The following is a 24443-nucleotide window of genomic DNA, read 5'->3' as shown; positions in this document are numbered from 1 at the left end:
AAGATTTCAATTCAACCAGCATTTCCTATTTGATTACATGCAATAAAACTCAGTGTACATTAGAAATCTGTGCAATTGGAGAGACCCGAAAGTCTTCAATTTTCTGTGGCTCAAGTATCACTTTAAAAAAATAATACAAAGTTTTGGATACAGATATAGAGGAAAACATTTAAACATTCATGCTCTGTCATGAAGAGAATTTAAGCATTGACATTTATTTGGTACTTACGATAATCTTTATTTTGGGTGGGTTTTGGTTCCAAGCGGTAGGAGGTGCTCAGTTTTCTTTAATCAGAAACAAAGACAATGCTGTTGGGTATTCCTATCTCCTGATGAAAACACTTCTGTCCTCAGAAGGCACCACTCCTAGAAGCCTTGGGGTCTGAATTCCACACCAGAAAATGCGGCTGCAAAGAAGCTGCCAGGGGTGGAGACCAGGTTCTCCCGGTGGGTAGCAAGCACACTGCCTTCAGCAAGACGGCACATTCAGGGTGGGGCGCAGAGCCATATTTGAAAGGGCCATTCCCCGAACCCTGCTTTTTTGGAGTCATATTGATATGTCCCCAGCTTCACTCAATTATTTCACAAACACAGTTTGAAACTCCTCTCTAGCACTGATGAACCCCGAGGCATTTGGCACATAAAGTGGACTCCTTGCTCGAACCCCTCTTGCACACGGAGCTCAGGAGCTGCTCCCACCCAGTTTCAGAGATCGTGGGCAAAGACATGGCTTGCAGGCTTCTAGGAAGAAGCCCGTGGCTTTGGGAAATTGCTTTCCTGCCTCCCAGGACTCTGACTTTGCTGCTTCTACTCAGTTGCAGCCATCTGAGGCACATTTCTCCATTAAAAAAGAAAAACAGGGTGAAAGAGCAACAGTTAGGAGTAAGCACACAAACTGGCAACAGTGGACAGTTGGAAACGAATAGAACTGAGGAGGGTACTCACGCTCCGGCTGGTTGCCCGGCGGCAGAAGGCACTGGCTGATAAAGCGCTGCTGGGCTCTCGTAAAAGGCAGGGTGCTTAGGAGCAGATAGTGCTGGGAGGAGGCACCTAACAGTTTTATACTCAGAACCCCGCACGGCATTCCCATGCCCTCGGCTTTCTCCTCCCACTTCAGGAGCTCCGGCCAAAGCATTGCCAGTCCCCTGTCCTGCACCTGCTGTCTGTCTGTCTGTCTTCCTCTCTCTGTCTCTCTCTCTGATGTTTCTCTTCCTCTCCTTCTCCCCGCCCCCCCCCCCTTCTTGATTTGGTGCCAGCAGCTTTGCTGTCTTTCTACATTGTTCCAAGGTCTGTACCCAGGGACAATCCTGCAAGTTCCTCTTTTTCTTCCCCTTGCTATTCTGAAACTACCCTCACCCTGAAATATTTTGGAGAATATTTGTAACTAAAAAAGATCAACATAGTATCACTTAAAACTAAAAACTGAGGGTCAAGCTGCTACACAGCTCCCGGCCTGGAAATTTCTCATTTTCTCTTAGACTCCACACAGCTTCTGTCCAGGCGTAAGAAGCCAGCAAAGTCCTGAGGGGTGTGGTGTGAGGGTGGGCAGGGCAAGGGGAATGCAGTTCATGTTCTGGAACCCAACCTGCCCTTTTTCCCAGTAAGGAGGAAACAAACATATAAATGTTTCCCCAAAATGTCCTTCTCTCCAGGTGAGGATCCCAGGACAAACACTGCTGCCTTTGAATGGACGGGAGACAAACATTCCACAGCAGAGGAGTCTTAAGATTCAAGTGAAAAATCCATTTCTTTCCCCATTCTTCTTAAAATTCAGTATTTGTGGCTTGCTCGGTGATGGCAGGACTCTAACTCATGTGCACTTCCTGGAGCGCAGAATTAAAAAAAAAAAAAAAAAAAGCAAAAACCACACAACCCACAGAGATGTGCAGATGTCATGGTCTTTTATCTGGACCTCCCGCCTCCTGGAATTGCTGATAGCTCTTGTCAGAGGTCCCCAAGGCAGCCACGACTCGCTGGCTCCCCCCATTGGACACTTAGGAAACCACAGGGTCCCCTGTTTTAGGGTGTGTGTGTCGGGGGCCTAGGAGGGAGGCCAGAGGTCGGGGTTCATGATTACAGTTCTGAGCTTCAGGGAAATCTCCCTCCAACATTTTGTCCTGGTAAAATAAGGCAAAAATAAGCTCCTAGGTTACCCTGAAAGAGAAAAATGAATCATAAGAGGATAGCCAAAGGGCCTGGTAGGGGAATGAAAGGAACCATACCAGTTTCCAGGAGTTTCTTAGGCAAATGGGCTACCATCCCTATACCACAGCAATAAGAATGATCATGATAAGAATGGCACAAGCGGTTGAGGGTTCACTGTATGTGCAGAGCACTGTGCAAACCAATTTATTCCCGTCAGTCCTTCAACCATTGCAAAAGTCCTACGACGGTAAATGCCATTATCCCTGTTTTGCAGATAAGGAAACTGAGGCTCACAGAGTTTAAATAACTTGTCCAAAGCCTAACACCAAAGTTTGTACTTCGATGCCCTTCAGCACCGTCCAATATTTCCAGCTGCTGATCCTTGTTTGCCTTTCATCAACTCACTGATTAACTTAATCAACTCGGCCATCCACAGGTTGTTAGAGACCTCATCCTGCAGCCACCACCACACGGCACACATGCAGCCTCCTGCCTCAGTGGCCCTGGTCGGGATTGGGTCTCAAGGCTTCTTGGCAGAACGACCTCCTCCTCCATCCTAGCCTCGCCACCCTCTCTGCCGGTCCCTGCAAAGTCACCCCAGAGGGGCCGCTCACAAAATGCAGCCCTGCTAGGGGGTGTATTTGAGATTGTGCTGGCACGTGGGCTTCTGAGTCAGACGGACCTGAGCTTGAATCCTTACTTTGTCCGTTCCTAGATGTTTTCCCTTAGGTATGTGAGCTACCCTTTCCGAGGCTCAGATTCCTCCCTCTAACATGGGGGTAGGTTTCCTTCTTTTATATGGATGTGATGAGGTTTGGTAAGGGTATATGTACAGCTCTGTGCCTGACCCGTGGAGGTGTCACCATCCCGACCCCTGCCCGTCTCACTCAGGGTTGGGTGGTCCTTGAGCATCCCCAAAGGGGTCCCTCCTCCCAGCTTGGACAGGGGGAAAATCCTCCTGGCCACGACATCAGAGGACACGTAGTTATGAGCATGGAGACAACTGCTGAGCAAGAACTCTGGACCAGGTAGGTGGCTGACAAGGCTCCCCAAGATTTTGTGCTGCGAGGGTCTGCTGTCAGCCGGTCCCTGTGGCTTTGTAGAGGATCCCCTGAGCTGGAGAGCAGAGGGACAATTGGGCACCCAATGGGTGCATACGTGAGTTCACAGGTGTTTTTAAACGCTTGTTGATAATTTAATGACCTTTTCCTCAGTTTTTGCTATCACTTATGGCATATCTTTTGCCGAGTGTTTTGGCCCTGATGTTCTTTTCCTCCCCCGCATCCCGAGTCCCCCCCCCAGCGCTTACCCTCGTGCGTGCCCCTGTCCTCTGCAGCCTCTCTGGGCTCATCCGCCAGCCCTCCGTCTGGCGCGATCACAACTGAACGTGTGCAGCGCCCCCAGAAAGTTCTCTCTCTCCCCCTCCCGGCCCACTCTGGCCACACGCTCACACACTTTCCCGGCAGACTGCTGTCCAGGCCGCACTCCGGGGAACTGACAGCAATTTAGGTCCCTGTTCCCCACTAGACAGGCGACTGTCATAAAATATACGTAAGAGGAGATAAGAGCTAGTTGAAGAAAACGGTGAAGAAGGAGAATCAAGTGATGGGTCATGTCACGATTTCAGTATTTTTTTCCCCCCACGGCTTGCATTTGTAGGTATTTCTAAATGTGTCATTTCACTCAGAAACTCTCCCAGCACCAGTTCATTTGGACCGCTGCTTGCTCTCAGTTTTTCTAGGGCAGCTCAGCCTTACACGGAACGTGCACCACGAGCGCAGTGGAGCGCCCACACTCAGCAAGTGTGCAGCGAGGACTGCCCCGAGCGTGGCCTGCATCCCGAGCCGGGGGCTCTAAATGGAAGGGAGCGTGGGGGAGAAACTCGTTTTCATCCTTGCCTTCCTCTCTGCCCTCCCCCCACAAAGAGAGAGGCCGAGATGGGGAGTCCAGGACACACCGTCCCTCTGCAATGTGCTCTGAGCCCACAGTGTTTTCGTGTGGTAAACAGACAAAAGGCACCAGAAGAGAGTCCAAACTCCCACTGACCCCGGACGGCTCTTGGGGGCACCCTTTGTGGTAGGCGCTTCTTGGATGTAGAGCCACGAGGCCAGTTGGCACACGGCGTGGGTCTCTGCCCTGCCAGGGGAGCTGCGGGTTGGATGCTGGCAGGAGCCCGGGAGGCGCCTACATTTCTAGCTCTCGAGTGCAGTCATGCGAATATTCAGCTCCATTTAATAGCTGGCTGTTCCTCCTGCACACAACACAAGGGCGAGAGAACCTCCGGCCCCGCCCCCCACCCCATGACTTCTATCAGACGTCTTCTTTCCATGCATCACCTCATTTCCAGCTTGGCTTTTTTTTTTTTTTTAAAGATTTATTTATTTATTTTAGGGGCGCCTGGGCGGCAGAGATGGTTAAGCATCTGCCTTCAGCTCAGGTCGTGATCTCAGGGTCCTGGGATCGAGCCCCATGTCGGGCTCCCTGCTCAGCTGAGAGTCTGCTTTTCCCTCTGCCTCTGCTTGTGCTCTCTCTCTCAAAATGAATAAATAAAATCTTTTTTAAAAAAAGGATTTATTTATTTATTTTAGAGAGAGAGAGTGCCTGCACAAACAGAGAGAAGGGCAGAGGGAGAGGAAGAGAGAATCTGAAGCAGATTCGGCACTCAGCATGGAGCCCGAGTGTGTGTGTGTGTGGGGGGAGGGGCTCAATCTCATGAACCTGAGATCATGACCTGAGCTTAAACCAAGAGTCGGTTACTTAACCAACTGTGCCACCCAGATGTCCCCCTTCTTTTCAGTTTTTAACTTAAACTCAGGTCAGGTTAAGGTCCATCATATAGGTCTCCGGTCTCCACAGCCAGGGCCTAAGGACGTGCAGGTTGTGCACTGCACAAATGAACTATGTCTAAAGTGGTACCATTAACATCCTAAACATTTATGTATTTATTGCAACAAAACTCTTGCAGATGACACTAAAATGTCTTGAGGAAAGGAATGTGGGGATGCCTTTGCATAAGGGGTCATATTGGCTAGTGATGGTCCTGCTGGTGTTTTGTTTCTTCGGTACTAAAAAAAAAAAATCCCATTGAGAGACAATAGGTTAGGGGGAGACTCTTTTCAATCTCTTCAGAGTAGACTGAGGAAGGGATTGAAGTGTTGGGGAAAATGAAGGTTGGGGAGTGGCATGACCCTGTTTCTCTCTTGAAAGTAATTTAGAACTCATTCAGTTGCTTCCTCACCATTAAAGGTATAGGGATATTGGCTCCAAGCTTAGGGAGTTGAGCTTTATTTCATAGTTGGGCTGGGAAAAGAAGGTGGGATAGCCTGGCACCACCATTGCCAATGGGGAAGTCCTTTCCCCTTTCAGCCAGATTATTTATTTTCTCCCAGCCTGGATCAAGGAACAACTTTGAAGAGAGGGCTGATATTCGGTTATGTCATATGCAGCTTGTGCTGGTTGGGATGTGCTGATAGGAGTGAAGTCACAGAGTTGATTCCTGAATAGGATGGTTCGCTCTCTACCTCCCAAATGCATGACACACTGGATACCGACCAGCTATACCCGGTGTCAGCCAAGGTCACAAAGTGGACCAGGGGAGCCTGGGTGGTTACGGAATAGGCCTTCCTCTTTGTAGAGGAACATCTAAGACATGGCTCAGGCAATGTTGTCTTTGAAGACGAGGGGCTGTGGGTTCATAATTAAACCCACACAAGATATTGATGATGAATGAATTCAACACTGTTGAGTGAGGAAAGAAAATCCAGTAAGAAATTTAAACACCCTGACAAGGGATGAGCAAAGCAATATCCCCATGTAGACTCTTAATCCATCACCCAGAGTTTTGGCTCCTCCTGACTCATGTTTTTGCAGAATCTGGGGTTTACAGAATCTCAGAGAAGGAGTCAAGTGCCATGTAAGGCTGACCACCGTTTCTCAATAGCTTTTCACCCCCAATATTTTAAAGGGAGAAACTAGTTTTAAATTAATATCTATTACAGCCTTGGAAGGAGAAAAAAGTTACCCAACGGCAGCTTTATATTAGGTGAAATCCTTCCTCCTATCATTGCCTCTACCCTCAGCCCCAGCGTGAGTCCCATTTTTCTGCTCACCTTGCGCCCCAGATTTCCTGGTCCAGGGGACCCACCCACCCTCCTTGTTCCGTGCATTCACTCATCTATCCATCATCTAACATACACTGGGATGACTCAGAGATGAGTGAGGTGTTCTAATTTCAAGGACTTCAGTGTGGTGAGTTTTTCTCTTCAGAATCTTCTCTCAGCTCCTAAATGCATAGTGCCTCTAGCGTTGGCGGACATTTTCGGCTCTTTTCTTACATATTTTTCCCTGGCAATCCCCTCCCTCCCATACCTGTCCCATCCTGCTTCACCCTACTACATTGTCTTGTGTTTAGCTGGTTTCTTGGACCGAGTCCTGGAGTAGGAATTGAGAGGTACTGGTTCCGACGAGATTGGACTTCATCCATCAGCTACTCAATTGCCTGTTTATTAGAAGGGGAGCTGGACTAACTCTGACGCCCAGTCTTGCCTGCACATTGGCATTACGGTGCGGGGGGGGGGGGGCGGTGGCGGGGGAGCTTACAAAATACTGATAGTGGAGAGTCTGATGTAATCGGCTTGAGGTGTGGGAGCTTTAAAAGTCCTCTTGCTGATTCTAACACACCAGCAAGGCTGAGAACCGCGGGACAAATTTAATGTTACTTCCTTACCCTCCAAAACAAGGACGTGTGTCATAGTGAGATCTGCTGGATTTTGGAGTTTGACAGTCAAGGATTCAAGTTCCAGCGGCGCTCCCACCCTGGGGAAGATTGCTTCACCTTTCCAGACCTTAATTACATTATGAAATGAATGGAGATCAATAATACCCCCCTTGCCAAATCCAAAGATGAGACGAGATCACGGCACATGATAGGCATTCAGGCAAAGGGGATCTTTGACACTATTCCCATCTAAAACAGTTCTTACCTCTGACTTCCTTCTTTCTGCCAATCTTTGCCTCAGTTCTGAGGCTCAACAAATGCTTGCCCAGGGGGTAATGGGTGGTAGAGCTGACCCTCCGCACTTAGGAAGGATAGGGGAGGGTTTCATTTTATTCACTCTTGCTCACGTTCTCAAGTCTTTAAGGTGCCTGCAAACCAGCAGCCTCGACACCCGTGGGAGCTTTTTCAGGAAGGAAGCCCCACTCAGACTTTGGGGATCAAAATCTGCATTTTAACCAGATCCCCAGGATTTGCATGCATATTAAAGTTTTGGAAGCAGCCTCTCAAGCATCCCTGTCTTTGAGACTTGGTGAAAAGGGATGGATTCAAACCCCCAGAGTGGCAACAGTTTACAAATTCCAATGTCTTGGTTGGAGACTCCATGGAGAGTCCGAGTGAGTCACTGTGGCGTTCCAGGGGGCAGCATGGAGCGCGCTGTCACACGCTGGGCCACGCTGGTGGCGGGCAGCACGCCAGGAGAAGCCTCCTCATCCCCTGAGACTCCAGCGGCCCCCTCTGACTGGCCCCACCCTCTGCCTCGTGCTGATGGCTGCACACAGGCTTGCGAGTGCCTTCCAGCCCTCGGCCACCATGACAGATTATCACCAGTCACGAGAGGGGGATGCTTGCGCGCCCAGGGGCAGGTTCCTCCTGCCCGGGGAGTCCCTGCAGCGGCACCTGGGGTCCAGCCAGAGGCCTCTGCGTCTTGCCCACAGGACAAACACCCCCCACACTGCAGGTGCAACCCCTACCCCTCGGGGGCTTGGGATCTTCCCAGAGCATTTTCCTTGGGAGGCCCCACCACTTGGTTTTCTCTCTGGGACTCCTTGGCCTTTTTGCCCTCGGGCCTCTGCCATAACTCTCCACCCCACCCTGCCACACAAGCCCTTTGGCTAAAAGGCAAACCCACCTGTGTTGAACTGTACTTTGTATGACCTGCCTTAGAGCAGGAGAGAGTTGACCGCCCGTTACAAGGTACACCTCCCAGCCCATCTGCGCTCCCTCCCCTGGGGCAGGGTGGCTAAACTGTCCCCCATTAAGACTCCTTGTTTTCGGGAAGGTGAGTCTGTGGGCCAGGAGTGCGAGCATTGGCCCACGTCCCCCAGAGCGCTTCTCTTTTCCCTCACAGCCTAGATCATTGATTGGTTGTCATGACGTAAGGGTGTGAGCCTTTGCTTCCCTGAGTTTGCCCACTAGATTGCAAGCTTCCTGAGGGCAGGGTCTGGGCGGGTCCTGTTCGCTGCTGTTAGTCCCAGTTTTGGGCTCAGTGTCTGGCTCATAGGGATCCTCAACAGCTCTTCGCTGAGTAGGTGGATGAATAAATGGGGGAATGACTCCATCACTATGGGGACTGGAAGGCCTAGGGTGAGTTCCTGCATGGTACTGAGATACGTGTGTGTCTTTGATGTGAAGGGGATGGGGGTGGATTTCCCCCAAATACGGCCCTCAGAGCAGGGTACAGCATTGTCACTGGGACGTGTGGTCCAGGGGGCAGGGCTCCATCCCCTGTTCATCTGCTCCTGCCACAGGTCAATCAACCACAGGACCGAAGCAGCCAGCATTCAAGCTTACAGGCCAGCCTTTGTGGTGAGAGGCTCTGGCTTGCCTCTAAAATGGTCCTAAAACTGGGGAGGGCTGAGCCCCAGCTCCAAGCATGCAGGCTGGCCAGTCCTTGGGGCAAGGAATCATCCTGGGGGGGCGGGGTGTGCAGAAAGGAGGCGTGCATCTCCAGGGCCTCCATGGTGGAGGTCAGTGTGGATGATATGGGATGGTCCCAACCTTAGCTCTCTATGGGGGCTAACCCTAAACCCAGGAGGCCTGGGCTCTTCAGACACTGGGGGTGGGGATGTGGTATGGCTGACTCCTCCCTGCCCTACATCCCAGATCTTAGGCTGGAAATTCACGATGCCTTGGCCAGTTTGCAGCCTTCCTGCCAACCCAAGACTCAGAATGTTCTCTCAGGCTATCGGCCGTGCTCTGAGGCAGTTAGCTGCCATTTATTCACCCCCAATTTCCCACCTTACTGTGGATGAAGGTAAGTCCAGGACCGGAGCAGATGAAACAAAGTGGAAGATAGTTCTCGGATCTGGCGTAGTCATACGACACAAGGAGACATTAGCGTCCGGGTCAAGGCTGTATGTGATCAATGGTCCTGCTATGGGCAGAAAGGCACTCTTTCCTCAGCACAGAAGGGATGTGTAAAATCATTGCCTACAAGGAAGCGCATCATGCAGGCTTCTGGGAGGGGCAGGACGCCTGTCAGGTTTAATCAAGAACCAGCAGATTTTAGGGCTCTCTTCCATGATACAAGATGATGTGCAATGAAGTGCTAACTTGTCAGCAGACACACTTTCAGGCTAGAAGAGTTTAGATAATTCCAGTGGTGTCTGGAGTAGGCAGAGGAAGCTTTACTGAAGATACAGGCCTCGTAAGGCCCTTGACCTCTGAGTAGCACTTTCGTGAAGGCAGGAAAAGACAGGGCAGCCTTTCAGGAAGAAAGCTGAGTGTCCGCCCAGAGAAACATGGCATGTTTGTGGGTTGCGAACAGCCTCCCGATGACATGGGAGGGTGTGTGCTGTGGGGTCACAGCCCGTGAGGCCAGCCCCCACTTGGGTGCCCAAGGAAGGCAGTACTGTATCATGCTTGTGCGAGGCATCTGGATTGACCGTGCACTCTGGCATTTGCTTCCCTGTGATAGGATGTACTAACCAGGCATTGAGTTAGTATATCCAAAGGACTTCCAAGGACCCAGCATCAGAAGAAGTACATTTGAGAAAAATACTACATTATCAAAGAAAAGATGGGCCTACGAACCTCTCCGACCATTTAAAATAGCAAAATTATGCTCTAAGCTCTAAATATGGACAATACAAACTAGAGTATATTGGGGATCCCTTGTGTAAAGAATACAAGTAATAACTACCACCCACTGTAAGCAAACAAAAACACACAGTTGGATTTGCCTTTTTAAAATTTGGGAGGAGTAAGAAAAATCTGCCTGCTTCCTATTTCCCCTGCATTTATTTGTGATTCTCTGTAATGATAGGAGGTTTCAAAATCTTTCTATTGATCAGAAGCCTCCTTAAGTGTGGTGTCTGCTTGAGAACTGCTCCTGGTGAGGATGTTTCTCTCACTGAGAAGTGGTTTTAAAAGCAGAGCTGACTTGGAATTTCTATCTGCTACCCCTCTTCTCCCCATCCAGCTCATATCCTCAGAACTGAGGGAAAGATTGTCAGAAAGAAGGAAGTGGATTCCTCAGGGGCATTTGTCTTCTGTATGTTCTAAAAATGTCTTCGAAAAGCTAGTAACCACTCGCATATTTGAAACTTAATAGCTCACTTTTAAAATTGTAAGCTTAAATAGAAATGCATTTTTAAATACAATGATTGAGTGGCTTCTGGATGTTGCTAATATTCTGTTTCTTGATCACATGAGTAGGTTCATTTATTGGAAATTCATTCATGAAGTGTTCACTTGTGATTTTTTCACTTTTCTGGATATATGTTAAAAATAGATTTGTTGTAGGCTGTCTGAGCGCTGCCACTCGACCTCATGCGGCCCAACATCCCTCTGAGAATCAGTGGGGTGGGGGACAAGCCTGAGATCCGGAGACAACCCTGAGTGGAGAGCCTGACTTGGAAGGGGGGGACCGGCTTGGCTTTGGAGATGCTCTGGCGCCCTCTGGTGGCAACTTGGAGGTATCACAGGCCAAGGAGCACTTCCTGAGCTTGAGTTCTGTGATTCCCATTCTCCGGATGTGTCTACATGTTGAAGGGCACGGAGGTGGGCAGTGAAGATGGGGACGAGAAAGGAAGAAGGGACGGGAAGAGCCATCTTGGTCCTAGGTACCTGTCGGCCTCTTCCCCGCATCTCTCCACACACAGCTTGGCTCTGTCCTTTAATCCAAGGACAAACAGCGGTTCTCAAGCTTTGATGTGCACAAGAATCACCCCAGAGCTGGGAGTACGGCTCCTGGGCTTCAGCGCCAGAGTTTCTGACCACGAGGTCTGGAGGGACCCCAGTGATCTGCATTTTTAAACACCATCCAAGTGATTCTGATGCAGGTGGTTCATGGACCACCCTTTCAAAAACCCCACTGTTTAATATTAATATTAGACGTAGATTAATGTTTACCTAGGGCTGGAGGGGTTAGGGGGGAAATGTGGAGTGATTTCTAATGGGTACAAGGTTTCTTTGGGGGGTAATGACCATGTTCTAAAATCGATGGTGGTGATGTTTGCAGAATTCTCTGGAACTGTATCATTAAGTGGGTGAGCTATACGGTATGTGAATGGTATCTCAATACAGGTGTTAAAGAAAAATTCCTATAAATTCTTTCCTCCATAGAGGCCTGGGCGGGGGTAATCTCAAGAATTGTGTATGAAAAGAAATCTTTATTTCTAAATTGAGTCTTCACTCTAAAAGAAGAGCTGTTAGCTGCCTGAGCTGAAATGGTGCTAAGGACATACAGGTTTTGTAAATATATTCCTGGAGAAAAGACAGGGAAAACAGTTCTCCTGGGACTAAGTCTATTAACGTACCCAGTACCATCGAAGGCAGCTTAGCCGAGAGTATTAACGGTACCTCACCTTATAGTTTCCAGAACACGTAAACCCGTGTGACCCTCACAGCAACCCCTGAGGCAGGCAAGCCAGGGATTATCATCTCTGTTTTACTGGTGAGAATACAGGCTCAAGGACAGGAAATATCTGGCTCACGGTCACAATTAGAAAGAAAAGGGACACGGACCGAGGCCTCTGGACTCCACGTCCGTCCGAAGCTCTGTTTATACCACTGTGGCTTCCTTCCATTGTCATGACTGCCCGCACCCACCGGAGGTCTCCAAGCGTTTCACGGTGGTCAAAGCTCTGAGCCTCCTTTGTTTAGTTTCCTTGGCCCGAAGACCCCAGCCGGGCTGCTTGCTCTCATTGGTCCCTAGTCCGCCGGGCCCGCCCTTAGCAAACTAACATCCGCGAATGATGGGACCATCACAGCCCTCAAGCCCCGCCCCTGCTCCACAGCCTCCCCGGGCAGCCCCGGGGGTTCGGGTGTGAATTCCGGCTGTGAGATTTACCCGCCCCGTATATGCGAAGATGCCGCTTAACTTATTAGATCCCTGGGCATTTGACCTGCAAAGTGGGAATGAGACATTCAACCGTGTGGGACTTGCGAGAGTAACTGAGCAGTCTCATAAAGGGCTGGGCTTAAGGCTGTGTCCGTCCCACCCGGTCCTACCCGCCGACATTGCAAGGAATCCGAGGTATTCTGCTTGGCTCGCCAGGTTGTAGCAACCTCTTCCCGCTCCAAAAGCTGTCTGGAGCACACAGTTTGGCAGCCGGTTATCTTCCCAATGAGTTTTTCTCGTGTCACCTTCTAAGGCACTGTTTATCAGAGTGTGGTCCTGGATTACAGAATAAGGGTCAGAAAAAGCTGGGGTTCCTTTTGAAAAATCTAGACTTGCGGAATCAAAATCTCTTGGGGGTGAAAAAAATCTCCTGCGGTAGAAAACCCGAAATCTGCATTTTCCATAAGCACCCCCCCCTACATGCCCTCTCCCCCCATTGTATACACAGTAGCTGGTGCCCGCCTAACTAAATTCTAAGCAGGTAGAGACCAGGGGGGTTCCAGGGTCTTTGCTCCTACCACGTCACTTAGCACAGTGTTAGTTAGGCACCTAACAGGTACTTATGTCAGTATTCGTGTGATGGAAAAGAAAACACCGTGCTGAGCTAAGTAGTTCTCAAACGCACCTGCATCAGAAGCATCTGGAAGGCTTGTTCACACAGATCGCTCGTCCCCACCCCCCTGAGTCTCTTGAGTCCGTAGGTCAGGGTGGCACCTGCGAATCTGCATTTCCAACAAGTTTCCCAGGCAATGCAGATGCTGCGCATCCGGGCACCGCACAACGTCTTGATAAGAGTTGGGCGGGGAGACCAGAAGCGTCAGCATCCCTCAGGGACTTGCAGATTGCAGCAGCTCAGACCCCATCTGGGACCTACTGACACAGAGCCCGCATTTTAGCAAGCTCTTCAGGAGATCCCGGTGCACATTCAAATGCACCAGGCGGCACAGCGGAGCTCATTTGGACCTCCCGACAAACCTGGGAGGGGGCTGCTTTTACTCCCATTTCCTAGATAAGGACGTCAAGGCTGGCGGAGAGCGCGCCCGACAAAGAGTCACGCAGCGGCCGCAGCCCGCGGCGGGGCTGGGATTGGACTCAGCTCTGCAGACGCCCAGCCGTCACCCCTGACACTCAGACACGGCTTCCCTCTCTCCAAGGAAGTTCTCCCGGCCCCTTCCTTCCTTCAGGTAACAGTCCTAGGAGCGCACACAACTGAATCAAGCGGCAAGGACATCCTGTGCCCAGCCATGTGCTTGAGCTGAGCCCACGTCTGTGCTGTGTTCATGTGCTCATGAGCTGAGGTCCCTGGCCTCTGAATTTGCCACCTCCTTTTGGAAGTAAGACCCACCCAGGTGAAACTAGCAACACCAGACAACATAAAATTAAATGTTAAGTTGTACAGTCAGTAGCACATTTTATGTTAAAATTAGGGTTTGCCTAAAGAATATGGAGGCTACTAAGAGATTTATGCCAGATTCATGTCCCTGGATGTCTTCCTGGCTTGTTCCAGACCCTGCACCGTGGAGCCCAGGTGTGCTGGGCCTTCAGGATGGCAGGTGCCGCCTCTCTCCGCGCTTGCCTCTTGCCTTGGGTGTGCTCCCTTCCCTTGGTGAGGTCCCTTTGTGTATAAAGAGTGTCATGTTGCTGTCCCATGCTGTCACAGGTGACGGAGGGGGTTGAAGAGCAGAGAGGGGAGCTATGATGCTGTCCCCATGGGAGAGAGATCTCCAGTCTCCAGCGAGAGCCCAGGGCAGAGCCAGCTACATAATTCGCAGGGTCCCGTGCAGACATTATTAAGGATTTTGAGATAGTGACAGAAGAGCATTAAACCAAATGAGAGGGCCGTGTAAGTGCATGGGTCCTGTGAGGCTGGAAACGGGACGGATGATACAGCACTTTAACTTGCAAATAGCTCGCCGGTCAGGGATGGGGTGGTCAGTGGAGGAGAGGGAAGGAGGTAGAACTGGAGATAGAAGTCAGTGGAGGTGGGAGCACTGCCTCTTTCTGGACATATTAGGGGATCTACTCTAGTGTAATGGGGTCACTCTCTCACTGAGGAGGGGGAACGGGGGGAGGAACCAGGAACAATGAAGCCCCACCCCTCTCCACAAGGGGCTCAGTCTATTCCTGTTGAGATCCTGGCGCTGAGGCCAAGGAGCCAAGGTGGGGACCCCAGAGAATGGGAAGCTGGTGGCCCAGGAATGGCGCTGGGTCCTCTGGCCCCGGCCCCAGGCTCCCTGTCCTGCCCCCCAGGTCCTCACCTCAGTCTTGGGTCCTGGGCTCTGCCAGTGTCTCTCTCTGTTCAGCAATTGGATGGGCTGAATATGACATCACGGCTCTTTGGTGGGGCCAGCACCACCGCTGAAATTTGTCCAGCTCCAGAGGTTAAGAATTGCATGGAAACAGGCCAACTCTGACCCTGGGGACAGGGACACCCTCCTTTGACAAAATAATGTTGCCTGGGGTTATCTCCCACCTAATAACCCTTTAGAGGATCTCCTGCTGCAGCTTCCCTCATACTTACTATGTTCAAGGGCACTGGCCCGCAGCCCCTCTATACCTTCCACTGCGGGGGCATCCATCCTTGGCTGCATCCCCTGGGGAGCCCTGAAAACTGCTCCTGCCTGTCGCCCACCCCAAGATTCTGAGGGAGCTGGTCTGGCTACCAGGATTTTTAATGCCCGGCTGCCTGATTGGCTCACCTCTCACCCCCATGACGCCCTTTGCCACATCTGCTGAGGCCACACTAGAGGTGACACTCTCTCTCCAATGTTCCAGTGGGTCCTCCTGACTCACACTGACTCCTCAAGAAGCGAGTCCTGGGGAAAGGAGTGAGCACTGGCCCCTGTCCCTGCCCCTGGCCCGTCCTGGCCCCACCGGGCAGTTCACAGAAGGGAGGAGCCTCATGCCACCCCTGACACCCGCCTGCTGTTGGCCCTCTTCCTGTTGTGGGACCGCCTGGCCTCCCAGCACCTGCTCTCCCACATTTCTCTGTGTTCTGCTTTTTTCAGTCTTTATCTCTTCCCTCAAACATCTACCTGGCCGATGGAGCGCCTCTTCCGGTCTACCACCGGCCCACCCGTCTGTCCCCCTGCGGCAGCACCTGCTGCTGTCCCTGCCTCCCACCCCTTCCTTCCACTTTCCATCCCCCCGGAGGATCCGGAGGATCCGTACCTGCTCACACAGCATCCCTGCAGCTTCTCACCACGCCTCTCCGCCGGCCAGCGCTGCCCCTGCCGCGGGGCCGGGGAGACCCCTGCCTGAGAACCGCAGTGGGAGCGGAGGTGCGGCGGACGACCCAGCTGCTTCAGTGTCTTCCTTTCTAGGGCCCAGGCTCCGTGCCCAGCAGGTTTCCGGGGCCAATGCAAAACCTTGCTTGTCTGCTCAGCCTCCTGGGCCAGATGTTTCCTGTTTAGTGGTTTCATTTTTTGTAAGGTAGTCTCCTTTGGGGTGCAGGGCTGGGACCCAACAACACTGAGAAAGAGGCGAACATCACTTCTGAGGATTCTCTCTGCCTCCTGCGCATACCCCTCCCTCCTCCAGGCAGCCCGTGCTTCTCACTTCACCCACGTCGGCCCTGCTGCCCCTTATCAAAATCCACTGGGGACTGAGGATGGCGGGGGCTCAACATAGTTGTTTTCCACCCTGGCTGCACACTGGGAGCTTTAAAACTACCTGGCCCCAGGCCGCTGCTGACCTATGTGATCTCTGGAGTCAGGTGATTCTAATCCAGCCCAGGCAATGATCTCAGAGTCTAGACCTTGACCCAGCAACATCCATATGATCTGAGAGTTTGCTAGAAGTTCAGATTCTTGGTGCCACCCAAATCTACTAAATCAAAATCTTTGGGGGTGAGGGCCAGGAATCTGTGTTTTAATAAGCACTGCCGATGATTCTTATATGCATAAAAGTTTGCAAACCATGGCATTTTACTACTAGCAGAGCAAGGGAAAGGGATGACTGGAGGCAGCATCCTATTTCTGAGTTTATACCACTGGTTTTCAAAGCATGGGCCCTGGTCCCCATCATGCCAGAACTTGTTAGAAATGCAAATTCTCAGGCCCTGCCTCAGACCTACTGAATCAGAATCTGGGGGTTGGGGCTCTGTTTACCAAGGGCTATAGGTGATTCTGCTGTGTGTTCAAGTTTGAGGGCTACTGGTGTCCCATCCACCTGCCTCACCTAAGACCATTTCATGATCTGGGTCCAAACCATGGAGGCTCTGTAAGGAAAGGATGGTGGCAAAAGACATTTGTAGTGGCTTGAAGTTATTACCCATCAAGTGACGACATGCTTAGGGTTGGACGGTGGGTCTGTCCTGAAGAGTTTCTTCCCTAAACACTATTCAAGGAGTATATGTTGGGAAGTTTTGGAGGCAAGATTCAGGCAGCTGGCCTGCCTGAGATTCTGTGTGTCTCTTATGTGCAGGTGGTTAAATGCAGGAAGCAGACCACAAGATCCAGCCAGTCTGAGTGAACGGGCTCTGTAGAAGGAGACTGAGTGGGGATAAGAGGTATTTCCATTGCTCAGTCAATTATTTTCCCAGGGCCTCTAGGCTAGTTCTTGGAAGAGACACAAAAAACAAAAACAACTGTGTGTGTATATGTAGATATACTTATATATGTGGGTACATATGTATGATTTCTGTATGAAAGCATAAATGTGTGTGTATACATAGGTGGGTTCGTCTCTGTGTGTGTTCATATGTGCACGTACTCCCGTGATAGCATGTGTATGTATTATGTATCTCTGTGTAGATACATGTGTGTATGTATGTGTGCATAAGTGTGTGTGTGTGTGTTATATATGTGGGTTTGTATACTGCAACCACTATTCTCGTAGGACTTACAATCTAATTGGAGAAAAGACCCATATAATTGAAGCAGAGAACAATTATGTCCTATGCTTCATAGAAGTGACTTTAAGGGATTAAGGAAAGAGGGCCTCTGCGGAGATCATTTTGAGAAAGTTTCCCTAAACACGTGAGTTAGGAGAGGAAGGAAGAGGGACAGTCCACATGGTGAAATGAGGGGATGCCTTGGTGCACCCCCATTTGGGTCATACCTGAGCTATGTCCAGTGTCCAGCTAATCTTTTCCTTAGCATCTTAAAGCTAAGAAGAGGTTCTGATCTGGCCCCTCTGGCCCGAACGCCCACATTTTAAAGGAAACCTACAAGATGATGTCCAGGCTTTCCTGGGCATTTCTGGTCACTGGGATTGCCTGAGACCTAGGGGTAAGAGTGTGAGACCCTCCCTCCCCCCAGCGCCACACACGGATGGCTCCTGGTGTGGACCCGTTACATATCAGGGGTTCTTAGCGCTACATCAACACAGCGCTTAGGCGGGCATCATCCTCATTTATAGATGATGCGCTGCAGGCGAGAGATTAACCCCAGCCAGTAAGGAACAGAGAAGGGCTGCGTTCAAAACCGGCTCTGCCTGACGTCAGAGCTGGGACCTTTCCACACCCAACCTGGTGGACTCGTCAGTTAGGTTTGATGACTGTGGGAGGTGAATTTATTATCTCTGAGCTCCCCACTCTTCGTGAACCCAGCTGATAATCTCAACTCCACCGCTTTCATTCTGTACAACAACAAAATTTCCCTTTCTTTCCACATTTTATCTGAGATTCTAAAACATTTGAAAAGCGGAAATACATAACAAGCTCATTACTGTCGTTACTCTCGGGATTACAATGTTCATCTAATTTGGAGGCAAAGCACAGAATTATTTTAATATATAAAATTATATTTAATATATAAAATACATATTTTAAATGTTATAGCCTGGCCAGAATGTTTCCAAATGTTGGTGCACGCAGCATGGAGCACCAGGGGGCTTTGCGGATTGACCCTGCCCCAAGTCTGGGGCCACTGGGACACTGCCAGCCACAGGCTCTGATGGGCTGAGGAGAGCAAACTCTAAGCCCCACCCAGTTAAGATTTTTTTTTTCTGGCAGAGCTGAGTTACCCGTGTGCTTACTCTTTGCATGTGATCTTCATCCGCCCAGGAAAGGCGCCTCTCTTGAATGTATCAAAGTGTGCATGTCTTTTCCTTTTTATACTCCACTGCCTTTTCTCTATTTGTTTGTAGGAGTAATTGCAAACTGCGCATTGTTGTTTGATGTGCGTGCATTTTTAATTAATGCAAATGATATTGATCGTAAATGTCACGTTCTGATTTTTTTTCCACGTTCTGATTTTTAGTCCAGCACTAGGTTGTTAAGATCTATCCACATTGCTCTGTGGTCCTGGGCAGCTACCGGCTGCGGGGGCTGCACGGCGCGCCCCACTCCGCTTTGCCTCTGCCTTCTCCAGCTCTCCTGCCACGGTGAACGCTGGGACAAACAGCCTTCCTGGCGGGCCACCGTGGAAGCAGGGCATACTTTCCCTGAGCACTGGACAGACTTGGGAGGGGAATTTCTAGGTCACAGAGGGTTTGTATACTTAACATGACTGAATACTGAGGACCTGCTCTCCAGGTGGTTGCCCCCGCCAACGTCCCATCAGCATTTTGTGATGATCCCAAGCTTGCTTTATGGTGTGATGATACATAGTCTATGTTGTTGATATATTCTAGGGATGCTTGTGTGTTCCCTGCTTGATTTTTTAGGAGGGGGGATGTTGAGTGGACGGTTTAGAATCCTGTGTGTAAATAATAGCCCACACTTACTAATTCTGTTGTTTGTATCTCAGATATCTCTGTTCACTTTTTGTTCTCTTGATATATCAGTTTCTGAGGTTTTGGTTAAAGTTACAATTATTGATTTGTTTATTTCTCCCTGAAGTTCAGCCAACTGTTGCTTGAGGCATTCAAGGTTGATTTTTTATGTAGTATATGTGTTTGTGATAATTATGGACACTTGTCCTATGTTCTTTTTACATCATTCTTTGTTCCTTTTTTAAAATTTATTTAAACTAAACAAAAACAAAAACAGTTCACTCATTTCCCCCACCATCCACCTCTCACCTCTGGCAACCAGTTTGCACTCCCACCAACAGAGCACGAGGGTACCCTTTTCCCCAGGTCCTTGCCAACACTTGTTGTTTCTTGGCTTTGATACTAGCCATTCTGACGGGTGAAATGATATCTCATTGTGGTTTTGATTTGCATTTTCCTGATGATTAATGACATAGATCATTCTTTGTTTTTTAACTTTTTTTTGGCCTTAAATTTCACTTTTCTTTTTAAAATTTTTAAAAGATTTTATTTATTTTCAGAGAGAGAGAGTGTGAGCGAGCATGAGCAGAGGGGAGGGGCAGAGGAAGAGGGAGAAGCAGACTCCTCGCTGAGCAGGGAGCTCCATGTGGGACTCGATCATAGGACCCTGGGATCATGACCTGAGCCAAAGGCAGACGCTTCACTGACTGAGCCACCCAGGTGCCCATTAAATTTCACCTTTCAAGGCCTTAAACTTTCTTTTGGTCTGTATTTATTTATTTATCTTATTGCATTTTTTTTTTGTATTTAAACGTTTATGTCTTTCTGTTTTAAATACTTTTCTTGTGAACAGCAAATTGTGTAGTCTTTTTTCAAAAGTGCAACCTGAGGGTTTCTGTCTTCCAGTGGTAAATTTGATAGTTAACGTTTTTTTCAATTACTGTTATATTATGACCAGTTTCTACCTTCTGTTTATTTTTTTGTACTTACTATCTTTTGGGGGGGGAGTTTCCCCCCCTCCTTTGCTGCTTTCAATTGGAAAGATGGAATTTTCTTCGAGTTTCAAAATTCTAATTCTAATTTTGTTCTCATGGTGATTACTCTTATCACCCTTTTCTTCCTCCTTGTAGACTTTTTAAACTTCCCAGTTTTTCTACAAGCCAAGTACTCTAACAGGCTCTCCTGCCTCTTTTGTCTTCCCCTCCCCACCCCCATCACGTAGTATTCCTCTTTAGATTGTTACAGGTACTTTCCTTCTATTTTTTCCCCCTTTGGTCCTAATGAACAACAAACATTACCAGTGTTCAATCTCCCTGCACTCCTTGTGCCCCTTGCAACATTTCCTGTATTTATTCTATTTGGATGCTTCCATCTGGTGTGTTTTCAGTGTTGGACTCGGTGGGTAAATCTTCTGAGCTTTTTTTAATGCCTGAGAATATGTTTGCTGTCCTTGAAGATGCCTCCTTACGTGGAATGGCGTCTACATGGCATTGCTGGATCACCTACTTAGAGTACCTAGTTTCTGAGCCTCCGGTCTGGAGCCCTACAATCGTTCTCTTCTTCCGCCACACCGGCCTGGCAGTGGTGTGCTGGTAAGCTGGCTGTCTGGGGGAGAAAGCCCAGATTTGTAGTTTGTTGATTTCTGTGGTGGAAATACTACCCTTGCAGCTGATTTCAAGCTGTAGGTGTGACGGGAGAGATGCACTGACTTGCACAGCCAACTCTTGGGAACTGGTGGGAGCTGGCTTCCTCTCTCCTCTTGTTGGTGCCTAATTGAGGTGCTGATATAGACTTGAAATCCCGCGGCCTTCATACATTTTCTTGGGTTGAATTCTTTTATCCCATCTAGTCCCACCTTGCTTGATACCCTGGGCCAACTCAGTTTGCTCTATAGATGAGGATATTGAAATCCTTAGAACAGCTGAAGGGATTTGTTAGTGGTCAGTAAGCAGAATGGTATGCGTGTGGAGGGTTTCCTGCTCTTCATAAACCCAGATTATAACACTTTGGTGGAAAACACACAGAAAAGGGCTATTTTAATGGTTCGATGTCATCACTTAAGGGTTCTGGGGAACTGAGTGAATTGTGAACAGAAGCAGCCATCTGGGGAAATTCCTGGATGCCTGATCTTCAGAGAGCCACAACTCCATGGTCATTAAAATATAGCCTGAGACCTTCCTGGCCTCAAGGTGTGATCACAAACTCAGAGGTAGCCTCTGGAGTGTGACGCATTCTTCTTTCCCATGTGGGGGATTTTCTTCCAGCGGGAAGTGTTCCGTTTTCCTGGAGAAGTCATAATGGCTAGGTATGACGTGGTAGAGAAATAGGTAGCCCAAGGCTCTTGGGCTGGCAGAAGATGGCTGGGATCTCAGGGCAGACAAGGAAAGAAAACATAAATATAGACACCAGCTTTTTCCAAATGATGGATTTTGGTCAAATGTAATTATTTCCTTAACGCTGCATTTATAGAGCGTGTGTCTCCTGCTCCTTGCCTTCTTCCCCCATCTTATGTCCTCACCCCATCACACTGAATTGGGAGTGTAAGATGGGGGGGGTGTCCCCTGAGGTGCTGGGGAAGGTTTATCCCTGTCCTGCGGAGGAGGGGTGGGAGGGCTGAGCCACGTGGCTTCCCACGGAGGGGTCCTGCGGGTTAGGAGCTCTACGCTGTAACCAGAGTAACTATATAACAAGAGTTACTGGCCATTCAAGAGGGGCTGGGTTTGTAATTTTGGGATGCAAGACTAAAAGACTATGCCCTAAAAAGTAAGGTGTGGTGTTAATAACCTGTGCTTCTACTCAAACAAAAAACAATGACCGCGGTCATTTCCATATAATTCTCTTTGTCAGCGAATCAGACCTTCTTCTGATGATTTGTAACCCATCCTCACCGCAGGCAGACACTGGCTTGACCACGAAAAACCCCTCAAATGGGCAATGAGTGAACAGGGTAGGTGAACCCCATTTTAAGAAAACCCTGATACCATCTTGCGAACTTAACCATTTAATAAGAGAATGCTTATGAATACTACCAAAGAAAATACATTTGTTTAAAACATGATTTGAGTGTGGAAAAAGATCAGTTTTCATCTTATGACATTTCCAGAAATATTTCTATTTTGTAAAGGAAGGCATGTTGGCATTTCCAGTGACTTTAGTTTCCTAACACCAAGTCTGGAGAGTATCTGCTCATGACTCAAGAACAAATCTCAGAATATTAACATTTTCCCGCCTCTTCTCCAGGGAAGCCCTCCATCTATTACTTACTCAAAGTCATTACTTGATGGTCATGCTGATTTTGTCAGTTTATGGGCAAGAGAGAAGAATCAACACTTCTGATGTGGGAGAACTGTAGAGTCCCTCCCTGTCATGAAACTAGGAAGTCAAGGCTGAGAGCAGGGATGTGCTCACTCAAGATGGCAGGAGGTCACTAGAGGCAGGGCTGGGGCAGAACCATCCCATCACCTTCCAGGCTAATGCATGTTCCCTGGTACTGTGCATGGCTCCATGACATGCCTGAGTTGGAGGCCCATGCTACCAATCTCTGTCTCCTTCTTGATGAGTTCTTTTTAGGGATGTGACTTATTTTGCAGAGGAGGGCAAATCCCCTCAAAGGGAGCTCTTCTGGAGTGAGCTATGGGTATGAAGTCTAAACTAACTGTATATTTGATAAGTGTTGTACATCTTAGAAATGAGAGGTCCCTAAATGGTGACTACACACATATGTCCTTATGTGGAGGAATAAACTAGGGTGTAGGCTTGCTTAAGGGGAAAATCACAGAACAGACAGAAAGGGAGGTTGCATAGTCTTCAGCCTGGGGACCCAGACAACCTGCTGAAGGCTGAATGTATGGTGACACGTTTTGAAAAAGGCAGTCTAGGAGACATCATAGGCCTGGTACTTTGTTATGGTTGATGCTCTTCTGTTTTTCTCCTGGGATAGGTAGTAGATGCGGTTGGCCTCTGGGTAGGTGACTTTGCTGAGCGGAAGCTTATAGATGGCGGGGTTGTTGGTTGTCAGGAGCAAGAAGGTGAGCGCCGAGAGGCAGAAGGGCCAGGTGCATGGTGGCAGTCCAAACTGAGCAAGGGGCAGGGGGGAGACACAAGAGAAGCCTTGGTTATATCACATGCTTGTGTTTGTTTCATCAGCCTTTACCAACCCTATACAGCCCCGGGTGAGGACAGAATGCTTCGTGGGCAATGATAGGAATAATACTTAATTCTTGGCCAATGTAATCATGTCAGTGCTCTCTGCCTGCATTGTAACAGGTGGACACACGTTCTTCATAATGCAGCCACTGAAACCCTATTACAATATGGCTTTATGTAGAAATCCTGTTTTGTCTCAGGCTGTCTGGCCAGGCTATACCTCCAACTCTAGGAACTATGACCATTGCCTGCCTTCTCCCATAGCCCCTGTTGAAGGAACAGCTTTGGCAGTCATTTTGTAGTTCATGATATTTCTCTCTTTGGTCACAGCTGATTGGACCAGAGCAAGGCGTTTGACTCAAATGCAACTTCCACAGGCAGATGGCCTGGGAATTGGATCCCTCTTTTGAGAATTTGAACTAAGAGAGACTGAGCTCTTGGTCTGAAAGGACTGGAGGGCCAACCAGTGCTGGGTGGCCACTGGGGGACTGTGTGCGCTGCAGAGAGACACAGGGAGACAGAACAGACATTTGGAGAGAGGCAGAGACATGCTGTCCTAGTCGCAGGGCCTGAAAGTGGAGGGCAGCGACTTCTCTTCTCAAGGGCTCTCTCATTCCCAGCTCCCCTTCTCATGGTGTTGACCTATTTTTTATTCCTTAAGATGCCCTGAGCCTTTTTGATATGCCTCCCCACTCTTACTTGAGATCACTTGAGTGGAGAGCTTGCTGACAAGGAGCCTTCAGACTCAACTCTGAGGCAGACCAAATCACGTCCTCCCCACCTCCAGCCTCATTTCATTATAAGCAGTAAAGACCTCAGATAATACCATGTGCCCGTAATGTGTGTGTTCAAAGATGGTGCTGCTGGATGGGACTTGGGGAAGAACCATGGCAGCCAGAACCGTGGCCATAAGATACTCAGGCATAATGGATTCCACCCAATGAGTCTCCTGAAAGCCCTGCTCACACTACACAGTGTGTTTTGGGAAGCACCCCCTGGAGTCCCACAGTGGGAAAAGACGTAGGTCTAGAGTCCCACGGGCCCAGATCCACATCTCAGCTCCAACCACCTTGTTAAAGGCATTTCAATCGTCTGAGAGCTATTTCCTCAAGAGTTAGGTAGGGATAACAATGTCTACTCAGAGAGTTGGTGCCTCATGCATACTAAGGACCCCATAAATAGCCCTCAGCACGTGGTCATGACCGTGGAGTAGACGGTGGCATTGTGGAAGACACAGGCCGTGCATACGCATGCTGGTGAGAAAGCAGAGAAAATGCAGCTCCTAAGGGCTCTCATTTGTGGAGGGCTCGAAGGGGCTCATAAATGTCACTCGACATTTTTATATCCTGTGCCTCAAGGAGATTAGAAATTCCT

At 49.2% G+C, this 24443-nt stretch overlaps 2 protein-coding genes across 20 annotated transcripts in view; both read right to left on the bottom strand.

Moving 5' to 3' along the window:
• LOC113913305 (urea transporter 1) overlaps positions 1-15574 on the bottom strand; it is a 45685-nt gene extending 30111 nt beyond the window's left edge. For 2 of the 7 annotated variants that reach the window (XM_027577574.2, XM_027577573.2), the window contains exons 1-2: positions 946-1074; positions 230-285 (exon numbers count right to left, since the gene is read on the bottom strand). Coding sequence is in view for 3 of the 7 variants with exons in the window: in XM_027577568.2 (XP_027433369.1) it covers positions 946-1135 (190 nt within the window). In the remaining 4 variants the exon portion in view is untranslated. Of the gene's footprint in view, positions 1-229; positions 286-945; positions 1475-15437 lie in introns of those variants that run through there. The other 5 variants (XM_027577568.2, XM_027577569.2, XM_027577570.2 and 2 more) reach the window with 4 other exon arrangements.
• A 7207-nt stretch (positions 15575-22781) lies between these two features.
• SLC14A2 (solute carrier family 14 member 2) overlaps positions 22782-24443 on the bottom strand; it is a 497483-nt gene continuing 495821 nt past the window's right edge. For all 13 annotated transcript variants that reach the window (XM_027577555.2, XM_027577562.2, XM_035724077.1 and 10 more), the window contains one exon: positions 22782-22998. In XM_027577555.2, coding sequence (XP_027433356.2) covers positions 22798-22998 — 201 coding nt within the window. In that variant the 3' untranslated portion in view covers positions 22782-22797. The remainder of the gene's footprint in view (positions 22999-24443) is intronic.

Source organism: Zalophus californianus, chromosome 14, assembly GCF_009762305.2.
Source record: "Zalophus californianus isolate mZalCal1 chromosome 14, mZalCal1.pri.v2, whole genome shotgun sequence".
NCBI lineage: Eukaryota > Metazoa > Chordata > Mammalia > Carnivora > Otariidae > Zalophus > Zalophus californianus.
The sequence above is the reverse complement of the archived record's forward strand: the minus strand, read 5'-3'. Positions and strand labels throughout refer to the sequence as shown.